Source organism: Vulpes lagopus, chromosome 6, assembly GCF_018345385.1.
Source record: "Vulpes lagopus strain Blue_001 chromosome 6, ASM1834538v1, whole genome shotgun sequence".
Taxonomy (NCBI): domain Eukaryota; kingdom Metazoa; phylum Chordata; class Mammalia; order Carnivora; family Canidae; genus Vulpes; species Vulpes lagopus.
Genome location: NC_054829.1, coordinates 35976095 through 35990492, shown reverse-complemented (window position 1 = coordinate 35990492; position 14398 = coordinate 35976095). Strand labels below are relative to the sequence as shown.

The 14398-nt window shown below is 35.2% G+C and overlaps 1 protein-coding gene across 1 annotated transcript in view; it reads right to left on the bottom strand.

Moving 5' to 3' along the window:
- KCNH5 (potassium voltage-gated channel subfamily H member 5) overlaps positions 1-14398 on the bottom strand; it is a 276403-nt gene that overhangs the window by 55730 nt on the left and 206275 nt on the right. Inside the window, exon 9 of the mRNA XM_041759197.1 lies at positions 12696-12948. Coding sequence (XP_041615131.1) covers positions 12696-12948 — 253 coding nt within the window. The remainder of the gene's footprint in view (positions 1-12695; positions 12949-14398) is intronic.

Sequence of the window (14398 nt, the reverse complement as noted above, 5' to 3'; positions counted from 1 at the left end):
AGATGGAAAGAGAAAAATATACGTATTATTGAGAAAGTGTTTAACACTACCATGTAATCATATGATCAGCAAAAAATAACCACAATGGGTATTTAATTAATCCTAAGCAATCTTATTTGTTTCTGGACACTCCAAAAATTTCTTTTAGTTAGTGACACTGACCAACAACTCAACTGTCTAATAGCCATGCATAAATCGTCCAAGGACGGTTAGAGACCTGGGACCCAAATTAGGTTTCTGGGGTTAGATAGCACCATACATGACCTAAGGGAAACTTTAATATAAATTTTAAAAATAAACCCTATCTCCACTTACATAGATGAATTTCAGAAATCTGTAAGTGGCATTCTCTAAATTTTAAATAAGTAATTCCAATTATAAGTATTTATTCCAGTTGCATTATCAAAAGTACCAGATTTAATGATAAAAATGTTCATTGACTGAGCACTGAGACATGTATAGAAATGTGGAATCCTTATATTCTAATAATATAACTAATGAAACTAATGTAACACTGTATGTTAATTATATTTCAATTAAAGATAAAAATGTAAATAAAAAACTGATGAGTACTTATTAAAAAATCATTTAAGTGATAATTATAATGGCCAAAAAAAAGGTAGAAATAAGACAAATGTGACTGAATGAATAAATGAATAAACTCAAATACCATAAATTGAAAAGTAGTGATGGAAAAATGCTTAATTTATGAGAAACAACAAAGGCAGAATATCAAATCATACATATGGTATGATCTTATTTTATGTACACTACCCCCCCTAGAAACACACACAGACACACAAAGCAAATGCACTAAAATGGTAGGTTCTCTCTGCCTTATGGGATAATGAAAGGGTATTATTTTGTCTTACAATTTACATATATTATTTTTGAAACAGAAGAGATCAATGACTGTTATATTATCACAGTGCCTGGTGCTATGAAAATAAAAGGTCTTTTAAAAGGCTGCTTTGATGTACCTCTTCTTCTTCCTTTTTCACTATCGTCACTGTTACACTTTCTATACTGGTTTTTCCTTGAAAAGACAGAAAAAGGATTACCTTTCTTTCTGATTGATTTCTGTGACATTTTTTCAAACTATCACTTATAATACAGCCTCTGATTCATTTATAAGTACTTAGTACTCTTCAACTATTTGATTTTTACATATAGTAACTGCAATAAGAATCAATGCCCTTGACTCAGTAATTTCATTTTTGGGAATCAATCAAGATTTAGAATCAATATGTATAATATTACCTATCGTGTTAACAATCACGACCCCAGGTTGGTAAAATAAACAAACAAATAAATAAAATGTCCAGCAATTATAAACTATTTATCAGCATCAATTTACATAGAATTAAAACTAGCTTTTGGAATAACATGCAAAAATGTTTACCTTATAAGATTAAATGAACAAATAAAGTTACAAAAAATAATATAATTTTGGTTACAGTTACAATAAAGGACATAAAAATGAAACTGAAATTCCCAAACTAAAGGAATTGTCAATTAAAAGTACTTTTTCTTATTTTCTTAAAATAAAACAATCATGACAGAACAAAAGTATATTGTATTTTATTATTCTATATAGCATGTGTCATTATTAACTTATCAATTAATAATAAATTATGTTACAAACCAAAAGGGATACAAGACTAAAAGAAAATGCATTTAAATATTTATAGCAATTGGCTTCAAGTAATGTGTTTATTTTTTCTTCCTTCTACTTTGTTTTCCAAATTTTTCTCTAATGAATCTGCCTAATTTTTATTTAAAATAGCAAAAATAGAAAGCTCTGTTCAGAGATGTATTTCCTTACACTTCCTAATAAAATTGAATTAAAATATGTACATAGATCTGTGGAATAATAGACAAATATTCATTGATTGATAAATGTATCATCAATAGATAAAAGGTATTCTATATACAAAATTTCCCCTTGCTAATATAAACCATTTTAATTATGGAAGCATTCAAAGGTCTGTTATGTATTTTATTTTACCTAACTGCTGAAATTAAAATTCTTACCATATTTCTATCAAAAATTTTAAATTTAAATTATTTCTATTTTGAGTATTATGCATAAATAAAAAGCTTGTGTTGTGGAAAGAATAGCATTAAGCTAGTATATAAACTCATGAGGGCAGGAAATTTTCTCTGGTTCATCCACTCCTGTCAAACCCAATGCCCAGAACAGTTCAAGAGCTCATGGGGCGCCTGGGTAGTACTGTCAGTTAATTACCAACTCTTGGTTTTGTTTCACGTTGTGATCTCAGGGTCATGAGATCAAGTCTCAAGATAGTCTCTGCACTCTGCAGGAAGTCTGCTTGAAATTCTCTCTCTCCTTCTGCCCCTACCCACCATGTGCTCTCTCACTCCCTCTCTCTCAAATAAGTAAATACATTTTAAGAGCTCAACAAATATTTATTGAAAAAAATATGTGAATTAAAAAAGGGGAGAAGCAGAGAAGACACAGAAGAACAAATTGGGAAATGTGGGCTTAAAGTTAGATGTGAGACTCCACCTGTAACGGTGTGGCTTAGATCAAGTGACTAAACTCCCTGAATCAACATCTGTTCTTTTGACCCTAAAGAGAACAAGATGAGCAAAAACTAATGCTTACAGTTTCTGTGCATCTATAACCCTATAGAAGTCAACTAAAAATCATCAAATTCTATTTTTTAAAGATGTTATTTACTTATTCATGAGACACAGAGAGAGAGAGAGAGAGAGAAAGAGAGAGAGAAGCAGAGACACAGGCAGATGCAAGAAGCCGATGTGGGACTTGAACATGGGAATCCAGGATCACGCCCTGAGCCAAAGGCAGGCACTCAACCACTGAGCCACTCAGGTGTCCCTCAAATTCTATTTTCAAGGTAATATTTTTTCTATGTCACATTAAAAAAAAAAAAAGACTTTAAAATCTAGGGACTCAACTCCAAATCCCATTAAAAGATTAAAACAGTAACAAAGGAAGGGAAAAGAAATGTTGGGAAATATCAGGAAGGGAGACAGAACATAAAGACTCCTAACTCGGGGAAATGAACTAGGGGTGGTGTAAGGGGGAGGAGGGCGGGGGGTGGGGGTGAATGGGTGACGGGTACTGAGGTGGACACTTGACGGGATGAGCAATGGGTGTTTTTCTGTATGTTGGTAAATTGAACACCAATAAAAGTTAATTTTAAAAAAATAAAATAAAAAAAAATAAATAAAAAAATAAAACAGTAACAGAAAAGTTGATTTGGTTCAACTTTTTCAATTTGATTGATTTAACCAAAGTAAAACTTACTCCCTGTTTTTCCCCTTAAAAAAGTTTATAGAAGCATAGCAAAATTGATAAATGTGGGCAATTCTGTTCCCAGCATTGGAACTTACATTACATAATAAGCAATACGAATTACTTTATGACATAGAATTTCCATTAGGATACACAATGTATCAATTGGATATTCATCTAATCAATCATCTTAAAGTGTGTTTGCTTTATCCAGTTGTCTCTATCATCTTATAGTCACTCAATTCACAATAAATTTTTATGGCACTTTTGGAAGACGTGTCTTGTAAATCAAGTAATTAATTTACCAGCCACAGTAGAGCTGACTAATGTTCTTCTTCAAAGACTATTATGCACATTTATACTGAGGAATCTGCAGAAATCACAAGTTGTGGAGACATAAGATTATGCATGGAATATCTAATAATGGCACAATATCGGGGCTGGTAATTTCTGTTCATCTTCATGGCGATAGAATATTTGATGCTAGTTTTTAGGTCAGCTCTCACTGGGTGCAAGTAGTCTCAGCTATAAACATTTTAGAGCTTGAGAAAACTAACCTTCCCCCAAAGCCCTAAAATTAGTAGAAAAGCTCACACTCAACATGAAAGTTGTTGTTTGGCCTATTTATATTTTCTCAGTTCTCTGCATCAAGTCTTATGAAGTGTTTCACTTCTAAACCACAGGAAACAGGATTGTAAAACAGGAGCAAATGTTACAGATTCACGGACTAAGAAACTGGAAAATGCAAAGGCAAAACAGATGACAGTTACAACATAATTAAAGGAGTAATACGAATCATGGTATGTTTAGGGATTATAATCCCCCGAGGTGCTGGTTTTACAGCCAGAGCTTCTTAAAAATTTGAAACACATTATTTGGTGAGATAATGAAATGTGTTAAACAAATGCATAAAAACTATCTTGGTTATTCATCAGTAAATACAGCTATCTAATATAGCCAGTGAATCCCTAAAAACACAGCATTTGAAATTTAGGTCATTTCCTGTTGGGTGCAATGATAGATCTATCTGAAGATTCTTCTATAGAATGGACCTAATCCATGTATTCCTTTTATTTATCAGTCAGCCCTTCACTATGATCGATTATTGCAGTAGTCTCATAAACTTTATTATGAATACATATGCATAAAAATATTCCTTTATAAATGAACACTATGAGTTTTAGAATTATATGATTTTTAATGGACTTTGACTATTACCAACAACAGCAAGTGTCATACTGGAAATGGTTTAGAGGAAAGGAACAGAAAGAACAAGACGATGGGTATGAAAATTAAGAAATTATATAGGTGTATTAGAATAGAATCTTTTAAAACATTTAGAATTGATGCCTGCCAATCTTCAGTGATTGATGGCCAAAGTCAAATCTGTTCAACAATTATAATGGATACAAACTGGAAGACACTTTTAGAGAAGCAAATAACTCTCATCTACTTAAAAAAAAAAATCACTGATTCACCTTATAAATTTTTATTTACACAACAAGTGAGACAAATAGCTCTTACTAAATAGATGTAAAAATAAAGTATCCTGATATCAATAAGGGATGAAGGTAGAGAAGGAGAGTAGGATAAGAAAGTTGAGAAAATGCAAAAGAAATTTTCTATAAATGGATGTCAGGACCTCAGGAAATCAAAAGAGCAGTAAGAAAGCAGGCCAAGCAGCCCACCCAGTCAAGAGGAGAGAACGTCAGCATTTAAGGGAAGGGTGGACGATTCAGCATAAAAACTGAGACAAGTCATAGGGTCAGAACAAACTGAGGAGTGGAGAAATAGTCTTCCTCTGCAAGGAAGAAAATGCTAAGATTTGTGGCCATTTCTACAATCCCAAAGCATTTCTGAAAGTCTTATTTTCACTTTCATACCTACCAACTAGGTGGACTCCAAACTCTTCCAGGACCCAGAGGAAAGACCTGTAAGCAGAATTTAAGATCCCTCTTTGGTGTTCCGAAGGCTCCTGAGATTCATACTCTGAGCCAGTTCCCCCTAGTCCTGAGCACCTGCCTGGTGGTAAACTAGTCACCTAGAGGACCATATTTTTAGATACTTGGTAGCTGATTAACGATCTTATATGCAAGTAATATTTGGGAAGGGTTTTTGTAATATACATTGGCATGGCACTTAACAGTGTTGTTAGAAAAATCTCTTTTTAATAAAAGGAAACAGAGTGGGAACATTAATAAAAGCATTATGTTTTCTGTCATGATTAGACCAAACAATTGTATAATTTCAAAATTCTATTTAAAAATAATTATCACCTGGAGTGAATCACCTGATACTGCAGAGCCTTGGCTTCTTCATGTGTTAAGATGACTATTGTGAGTGCTTTTCTCATAGAGTTAAACAATTTGATGTAATAATGCATATAAAATAATGAGTACTCAGTAACTATTGGTACTTAAATCAGTTTCTCAAAGGGGCCAACGTACATTTTTCAAAAATATATTTCTGATAAGAAATATTAAAATCAAAATGTATGCATGGATTTTAAATTTTACTTAAGCATGGAGAGGAAGGCTCATTTACTAATTACAAATATGGTTTTTCTTTCTCTAATCCCCTTTTAACTCTTAAATGTTTATTTTCTTAAAAAAAATGATTCTGATTTGCAGAACTTTTTATTCCAGGTGATGGGGAAAGTGATGCCACTTTCAGGAATCCAAGAGAAGTACCCTTTCATAGTTATGATTTCAAGTTTTCTTACTGTGGCCAATGACCACAGTATAAGTTAGACTCTTGATACTGGGAGTTCCTGATGAAGAACACAGAAGGACTTTCTAATATTATTAAATAGAGTTAAGTGACCTGAAATATTGAACATTTGGCCCACCATATTCCTCTTGTTCAAAGTGCACAATTAACTATAGGAAAATGTTTTTTCAATCCATAATAGGTCTATGCTAGAGCTAGAATCTTAGGAAAATGCATTTTACTATAAGCATTTAGAGAAAAGAAACAGAGAGTAGTATTTCAAGATAAATCATAAAGAAAACAGCAACAGAACACAGATATTTTCATGGGTACCCAGAACAGAAACAATTATGAAAACAATTTAATGGCAAAATAAAGTGCTAGCTAATGTGGATAACTGAACCTTGCTGAGATCCTATTTAAAGGGTCCTATCACAGATAACAGAGACAAAAATGAGCAAGATGTTTCAAGTGTTTATAGTGCAGTAGGAGAGTAAACCAGGTAAAAGATGAAAGCAATGGGGCACCTGGGTGGCCCAGTGGTTGAGTGCCTGCTTTTGGCTCAGGGTGTGATCCCAGGATCCCAGGATGGAGTCCCACATCGGGTTCCCCGAAAGGAGCCTGCTTCCCCCTCTGCTTATGTCTCTGCCTCTCTTTGTGTGTCTCTAATGAATAAATAAATAAAATACTAAACAAAAAAGACGAAAGTAGAAAGGACTAAGAACCCTGTGTAGGCATGCAGTGGAAGCCCAGAGTAGAGGTGCCGAGTCCAGGTCAGGGCAAGAAGGAAAAGATTGAAAGAATATGAGGAAACAAGAGACAGGACAACTAAAGAGAGGAGAAAATGTGTTCAAAACAGGGAAGCAGTATAAGTAAAAGCTTGCCAGTAAGACAGAACTTGGTGATACTCAGGAATCTTCCTGCAATTCAACACACCATGAAAGCATTTAGGGTCAGGGAATGGTACCAGTCACGCTGAACAGGAAACAAGACCAAAATGGCCTCATAGGCCATCCCAGAAGTTACATTTATCCCCAGGTTGCTAAAAAGTCCACCTTAACGAGAAGACCAACATGATAAATATATTTCAGAAAGATTATTTTGCAGCCACATAAGAATTGGAGGTTGAAGCTGGTGACAGATTGTGAGCTAACAGATCTTTCAGATGGCAGCCACAGTCCAGCACCAAAATTTTAAGAGAAGTTATCATGGGAAGGGATATCAAACATAGGATAAAGAAATAATAAGGGGATAGAATAAACAAAACTTAGTGTTGAAGGATGATGGAGAGAGAATTTTAAGTTGAGTCTAAACTACTAGATTGTTAAGATTTATATTGTATCCAAAAATCTACAGACTAAAGAATTTTAAAGTGTATCATTTGAACCATGTATAAATGATGTCATAATCACTACTTCAAATTTTTAAAATAAGACAAGCATGCAATTTTTTAAAGCAAGTAACTAGTTTGACCTTTATGAAAATGTCTGAATTAGCTATGTTCATCATCATAAAATGTACAGCAAATCTACTTGGTTCATGTTCAACATCTCAAAACACAGAAACGTGGATGCAAAAGAAAATAATTGTCTGGCACTTGGGAAAAGCCCTTTTAAAGGACTTAAAGTGTGAAACACTTGACTTCTAATAGCAAGTATACAGGATGAAAACTTAACCATAGCATAGAAGTCACATTTTCACAGATTCTCAAAATAGCAAAATATTATTCATTCATATCTCGGATTTTTTTCTTTTTTGGAATAGAAATAAGTAGATTTTGAATTTTGAGCACCATAATTTTTAAGTTTTCTTTGATAATGCAAAAAATGTTTATAAATAACTGCTTCTAATTAAAATGAAATCTTAACTCAGATACTAGAAATTACTTTTTAAATTATTATTTAACTCTGTATGCCCCTGCCTCACTTGTGCTTTACCCCAACCCCATAACAGTATCTAACCCCTCCATCCAAACTCTATGTAAAGAAGCATAGTTCTCTTGGGAATTTGAGTTTACAATTAAAACACTTAGATACAGATTGTTTTATATTTTTAACGATTTTATTTATTTATTCATAGAGACACAGAGAGAGAGAGAGAGAGAGAGAGAGGCAGAGACACAGGCAGAGGAAGAAGCAGGCTCCATGCAGAGAGCCTGACGTGGGACTCGATCCACGGTCTCCAGGATCACGCCCTGGGCTGCAGGCGGCCCTAAACCACTGAGTCACCAGGGCTGCCCAGATACAGATTGTTTTAGATTAATAACTCCAACTCTATGATTCCAATAATCAGTAGACACAGAAATGACAAAATGTGAATATAGTGAAATATCTTACGTGCCAGGTCTATCATTCCCAGGGATATGTCACTTTTATAGGCCCTACAGGTGCAATATACCTCAAGGAGACACTTAAAAGTAACCTGGCTATTTTAGCCACACCAAGAAATCTGTTCACATCAAGTAATTATAGGGTAGGAACTTAAAAGCAAGAAGATATGAAAGGATATAAAATATTATGTATGCATCATGAACTTAATTTGGAATTCTTTGTGTTTCATAAAAAGTGGGAAGGCTGAAAAGAAAAAGGTGGAGGTGTAGAAAGTGAAAGAATTTCAACTTGGAAAAAGACATGACCTACAATTATGTTCACCTGCCCTATTTAGAAAAACATCTTGAAGCCATCCTTCAGTGTTAAAAGCAGAAGGTATTTGTTGACTACATTTTTTTTTATCTTTCCATTAATTAGTTATGGTTCAGGACTTATTCATTAAACACTTAGCATTTTTGACACACTAAAGAATTATGTAACTACCAAGAGACTATTTAGAGGCAAAGATCCAAAACAATGAAACTGCACCTGTTCTTTGGATTCAGCAATTTTAATTAATTTTCAAATGACCTCCCTTCTCTACATTTCCACTGGCAAATGAATCAGTGTAAAAGAGTGCAAGGCCTGTTTATTTCTCCTATCAGGCCAACTGAGATCAATTCTCATTTTTCTGAGGTATGCTCTGATGTGAGATGTTATTTCTTTCCGACACTTACAAGGCAAAACAAATCATTAGATATGATGAAAAAGGACACATTTCAATGTTAAAAGCCACCATTCACAATGAAGATGCAGCAGTTATGAATATCTCTGCACCGAATGACATACCAGCAACCACTATACAACACAGACTACAGGAGATGCAAGGAAACACGGATAAAACACATTAGTAATAAGACACATGAACATCCATACATCATGTTTTTCACAAATTGAAGATTTGTGGCAACACTGCATTGAGCAAATCTATCACCATGTTTTTTCCAACAGCATTTGCTCACTCTGTATCTCTGTATCACACTTTGGTCACTCTCCCAATACTTCAAACTTTTCATTATCAGTACATATTATAGCGACTTGTGATCAGTGATTATGATCCACTGAAAGTGCAGCTGATGGTTAGCAACTTTTTAGCAACAAAATATCTTTTAATGAAGGTATGTACTTTTTCCTTAGATATAATGCTATTGCACACTTAGTGAACTACAGTAGAGTGTAAACATAACTGTCATATGCACTGGAAAACCAGAAAATTCATTTGACTCACTTTATTGTGATATTTGCTTTATCGTGGTGGTCTGAAACCAAACCTGTAATATCTGCCAAAGTTTATGCGGGCCGAAGACCCAATCAACTTACTCAATAAGGCAGAAAACCTGGAAATAAATATCAAACTTCACACCCTGATAATTTTTGCAACTTTTCATGAAGTTTATAATTATTTCAACATTAAACTACAAAAAATGAGAAGAGGAAGAAGAAAAACAGGAGGAGCAGGAAAGGAGTGGACAGTCACCAAAATGTAAGGAGTGACACTATTGAATTTCCCTTTTCCTTTCCCTTTCTTAAAACATTGTTAAAGCATGTTGAGTGTTAAACAACCCTCTCATTCTTCTTTTAATCATAAAAGAAAGTACTCTAATTTAAGAAATCTTAAAACATGCATCCTCAATGGAAACCACAAGACTAAGTCACAAAATGGAAATCACAGGACTAAGAAGTCCCCAAATAGAGCTGGAGTGAGGCTCTACAAGTCAAAAGGCTGGCTGTTAGGGAAAGACTTTTCTGGCAGGTGCCAGGCGGGGCTTCAGCTGCCTCCAAAGTGGACCTGCACACAGTGTGAACACAAGGACAGTCTGTCTATGGCCTCACGCTCCCTCCCCTGCAGGTCACCACAAGTCCACACTCCTAATCCACAGTGTCCTCAGACTGCCTCTTCAAGAAACCCAGGTTGGCAGAAGGCTCTAGACCAGAACAGAGTTCTCAAAGCTTGTCTCTGCATCTGTCATGTCATCACTGAATCAAACCACAGACTCTTGTAAGACAGTGTCTTTGCCTGCATCCACAGCACCCAGGCAGCCCACCAGCTCCAGCAGTCTCTGCCACTGGCTGCACCTCCCTGCCTCACCCACTTACTTCCGCCCAGAGAGATCACTCCTGGGTCCAAATTTTTTTTAAAACAAAAATTGTCTGACTGCCCTTTAGCTGAATTAATCTATGTTAGAGGTCCATGGAAAAAAAGGAAAGAAAAGTTGCCAGGGAAGAGAAAGGTGTGGATATAATATGACTCATTAAACCAAGAGATGAAAAGTCTCTGCATCCCAAATTTTTTGAAGAAGATAAACAAAAAACACACAAAGAAATAAAATGTGACAGATATATGATGAGGCTGGTCCAATATCCAGGGGCCCTGTGTTCACTTTTACTATGTCACTGTGCAAAACCAGCTATCGTTTTATTTTAAAATGAAAAGAAAATGCATTTTGTCTCACTTGAGCAAATGATTCCAGCTTAACAGACCCAACCCAGACGCACTGCACCTGGGGCTTTCTCCAGCCTTCTTTTTAGAAAATAAGTTACCAAGGTGAAGCTGTGATGAAGAAAATGAGGCAAAGCAAACAACAATGAGTACAGAGCTGAGGTAATTCATCACAAGGCAGATCTATTTTCCTGTATATCCAATGCCTTCCACCCACCATTGACATGAACATGCAGAAAAAGAAAATACACCTGTCTCGGGTTTGTGTTTTATCCTCTTCTTTAAGCAAACAAGAATGGTTGTTGTGTGTATATGCTTCATTTTACCACAAAGGATTGTTCTGGCAAAATGTACACTTTTTATGAAGGATTATATATAACTCCTTTATACTCCAGGAAACAAAGTGGAACAAGCACTAAGTAGCATTAAACACACCCACAGTGCTGACTCTAAAGTGCTGTATGAATTTCTCTTGCAAAAATCACAAATAAAAATAGTTCCTAAAAGAGATTTAGCCTAAACTGTATTATTTCTCAACAGTTAAGGAGAGGTTTCTAAAACAATAGTGTTCAGTCACTTGAAATCCTTAACCATTTTCTATAATTCTTACAAATTTTACTGAACTTCTTTTCCCACGTAGGGTCACTGCTTGCTTCTTAATTCTCAATTCTCTTTTTTCAGGTAACTGCCTTTTGAAATCAGTTCTTCATTTTTGTGCTGGATTTTGCTTTTGCAGCTTCTCAAATCCATAAGCCAATCTTTGACTTACAATAATAAGTGGCATTGATGCTATGGTTGGTTGACCTCAGTAGCTAAAAAATCCAATAGTTTAAAAATTGAGCTCATTTTTCATGAGACATAAGCCATGAAAAATATAATGAAAATAGAGTTGACATCCTGCAATTCTAACTTCTTTTACTTGAGAGAAAAACAAGGGATGATTCTCTTCTGACCTCATTATTACTTCCTTTTATATCTATGTGGACTTCATGAACCTGCTATAGAAACTTGAGCAGAAATGCTAAATGGTATTTTAGATACTTACCATTATATTTTAGATATATATCATACTATATATATATGTATATATATATGTATATACATATATATATATATATATAGTCTCAAACATATAATTTCCTCAAAATTTTATTTACATACATGATCACTGCCTTTTTATTGTTGTTGTTGTTGTTGTTGTTGTTGTTAATATAACCATCTACTGGGTCTCTGAATTTTTGGATGAATTTTTTAGCCAAATAATTTTCTTGTTTCATGAATGAATAGAATCAGCTTTATAAGCCTAAATTTACTTGTATTGTGATTACTCCAATATAATGGATCAAACTCACTCCTCATCACTTTTAGTTCATTCCTTAGGTGTACTGTGATGAATGAGGCAGAAATATTTAGAACAAGATGATCTGTACTCAAGTCTTAACTCATTTGCTAACTAGCTGGGCAAGTCACTAAACTTTTCTGGTCCTCATTTAGCTCATCTCTAAAGGAAAGTGTTCAGTTAGACAGGTTCCATGGTCCCTCTGAGACTAACAACCTAGGTTACTAACCTGAAAATACTTCCACAAGCCATTTTCACACTTACCAAACCAGGAGGTACAGTCACCTTAGGCTACGATCAGCTCTAATCTAAAAGATATTGTCCTACTATTGCCAAAGTAAGTTTAATCAAACCCTTGTGCCGCCCATTAAGTTGTGACCAATACTAATGCTCTTTGCTGAAAGAGCATTACTAGTTTTCACTAAGATTCATCATCTCATTAGTGACCCAATTTTCAAAGTCACCAAGCAGAGGAAATTTCTCTTAAGAAACCCAAGAAGCAAGATCTCTAAAACTGTTACACATTTGCTACTACATTAGGAAAGTTCACAGTACCTAAAATAGCCACCACCTCATCATCCTGGATGACTTCCAAGGATCCTGACACCACAAAGCAGAGGGCATCCACACTTTCTCCAGCATGGTAAATGAGGTCCCCAGGAGCACAGTGAATAGTCTGGAACTCTACCGCCAAGGCCCGCAGACACCCATCGCTGGCCAATCGAAAAGCAGGATGTTCATTAAAAACCTTCCGGTTTAGATGAACACAGATATCAGCTCTCATGTCCTTGGGACAGATGGAGAGAACCTGAGGAAAGTGAGAAATGAATAAGTGAGAAAAAAGGAGAAAGGTATATTTCAGGAAAAAAAAAAAGGGCATCCAATAAATATTTATTGACTGTGACAAAGTCTGTAACACATGGTACTAGATACTGGGAATGCAAAGTTAAAAGACATACCTCTGCCCTCAAGGACCTAATAACCCAGTGAGATGGGCTGATGAGCATATGGACTATTATAATACAATACCACAAAGTAAAGCTTCTAGAGGGGTATGGATCTCCCCATAGAAAGACTCTTAAGGTGGTTGGGAAGTGTTTCAGAGAAAAACCTGATATAGTTTCCTCAAAGAGCCAACTAAAACAGGGCATTCACATTCATTTTAGACTAGTCTCTGTTTTAGAGTTTTTTCATACCTGAACCAAAACTCAGGATATTGTACCTAACTCCACACTAGAGGTGGGTTCATATTAATCAATTTCAAGAAAATACAATTAACAAAAGTACCCTTCTAACTTGACAGGCTGGCACTGGCTGATATAACTCTTGATGTGCGTCTTTTTTCACTCTGAAATATTTTCATTTTACAAATAAATTTTAAGTCCAGGGAGTGAAAAGGGTATTCACCAGCCTTCTGTAGAGCTTAGACAACTGGAAGTAGCACTACTGGCAAGGTGGGACGATTACTGCATGGCAGCCCTTGCTCATCCTGGTCTTTGACTCCTAAAGACTGCTAAGGGAAACAAGAGAATTCAAGCTCTAGGCATCCTTCAGAAGAGGGTATAAATAGCAGAAACATGCATAGGTAGCTCTCTAAGAGTCAGAGAGCTCTTACTGCCTGTAGATTTTAGACAGGGCAGCTAAAGACCCTGATTAAAATGGACACTATCATCACATTTCATCGAGCATCATCAAGGAAGATGTGATTACCAGAAGTCAGTACCACCCACTTTAAAGATGCATGTACAAACTCACTTAGAATTCTCTCCCAAACCCCTTGGTAAACTATTCCTTATCAGAAATGTTTTTCTTTGATAGGCTTTCAACCCATCAAACTGAAGTCTAAACTTATCTTTCTCCACTAACTTATACTGAATAAAGTTTTAATATGAAACAGTTTTCCTTCCTGTATTACATGCATTTTAGCCTTTAAAAAATTGCCTAAGGTTTTAAATATCCTGAGTATTCCTTTCATTTGGGGCTCACTATCAATGAAAAGTTGGCTGCTTCCCTGTGTAGAAGATGAGTCCCTCATAAATGTGAAGACCATTAATTAAAGTAGACTTTCAGTATCCCTTTCCTTAATCTTTCCTAATACTGTCCATATTGTTTTGTAACACTTAAGCAACTCTGTGGGGTTTTTATACTCCTTCGAATTCCCATAGGGAGTAGGGATCAACTCATCTATCACTAGATCATCTAGAAAAATCTCATGTTTGAGGAAAAAGTGCCTAACAGAGTTTTAGAAGCTTTAGTAC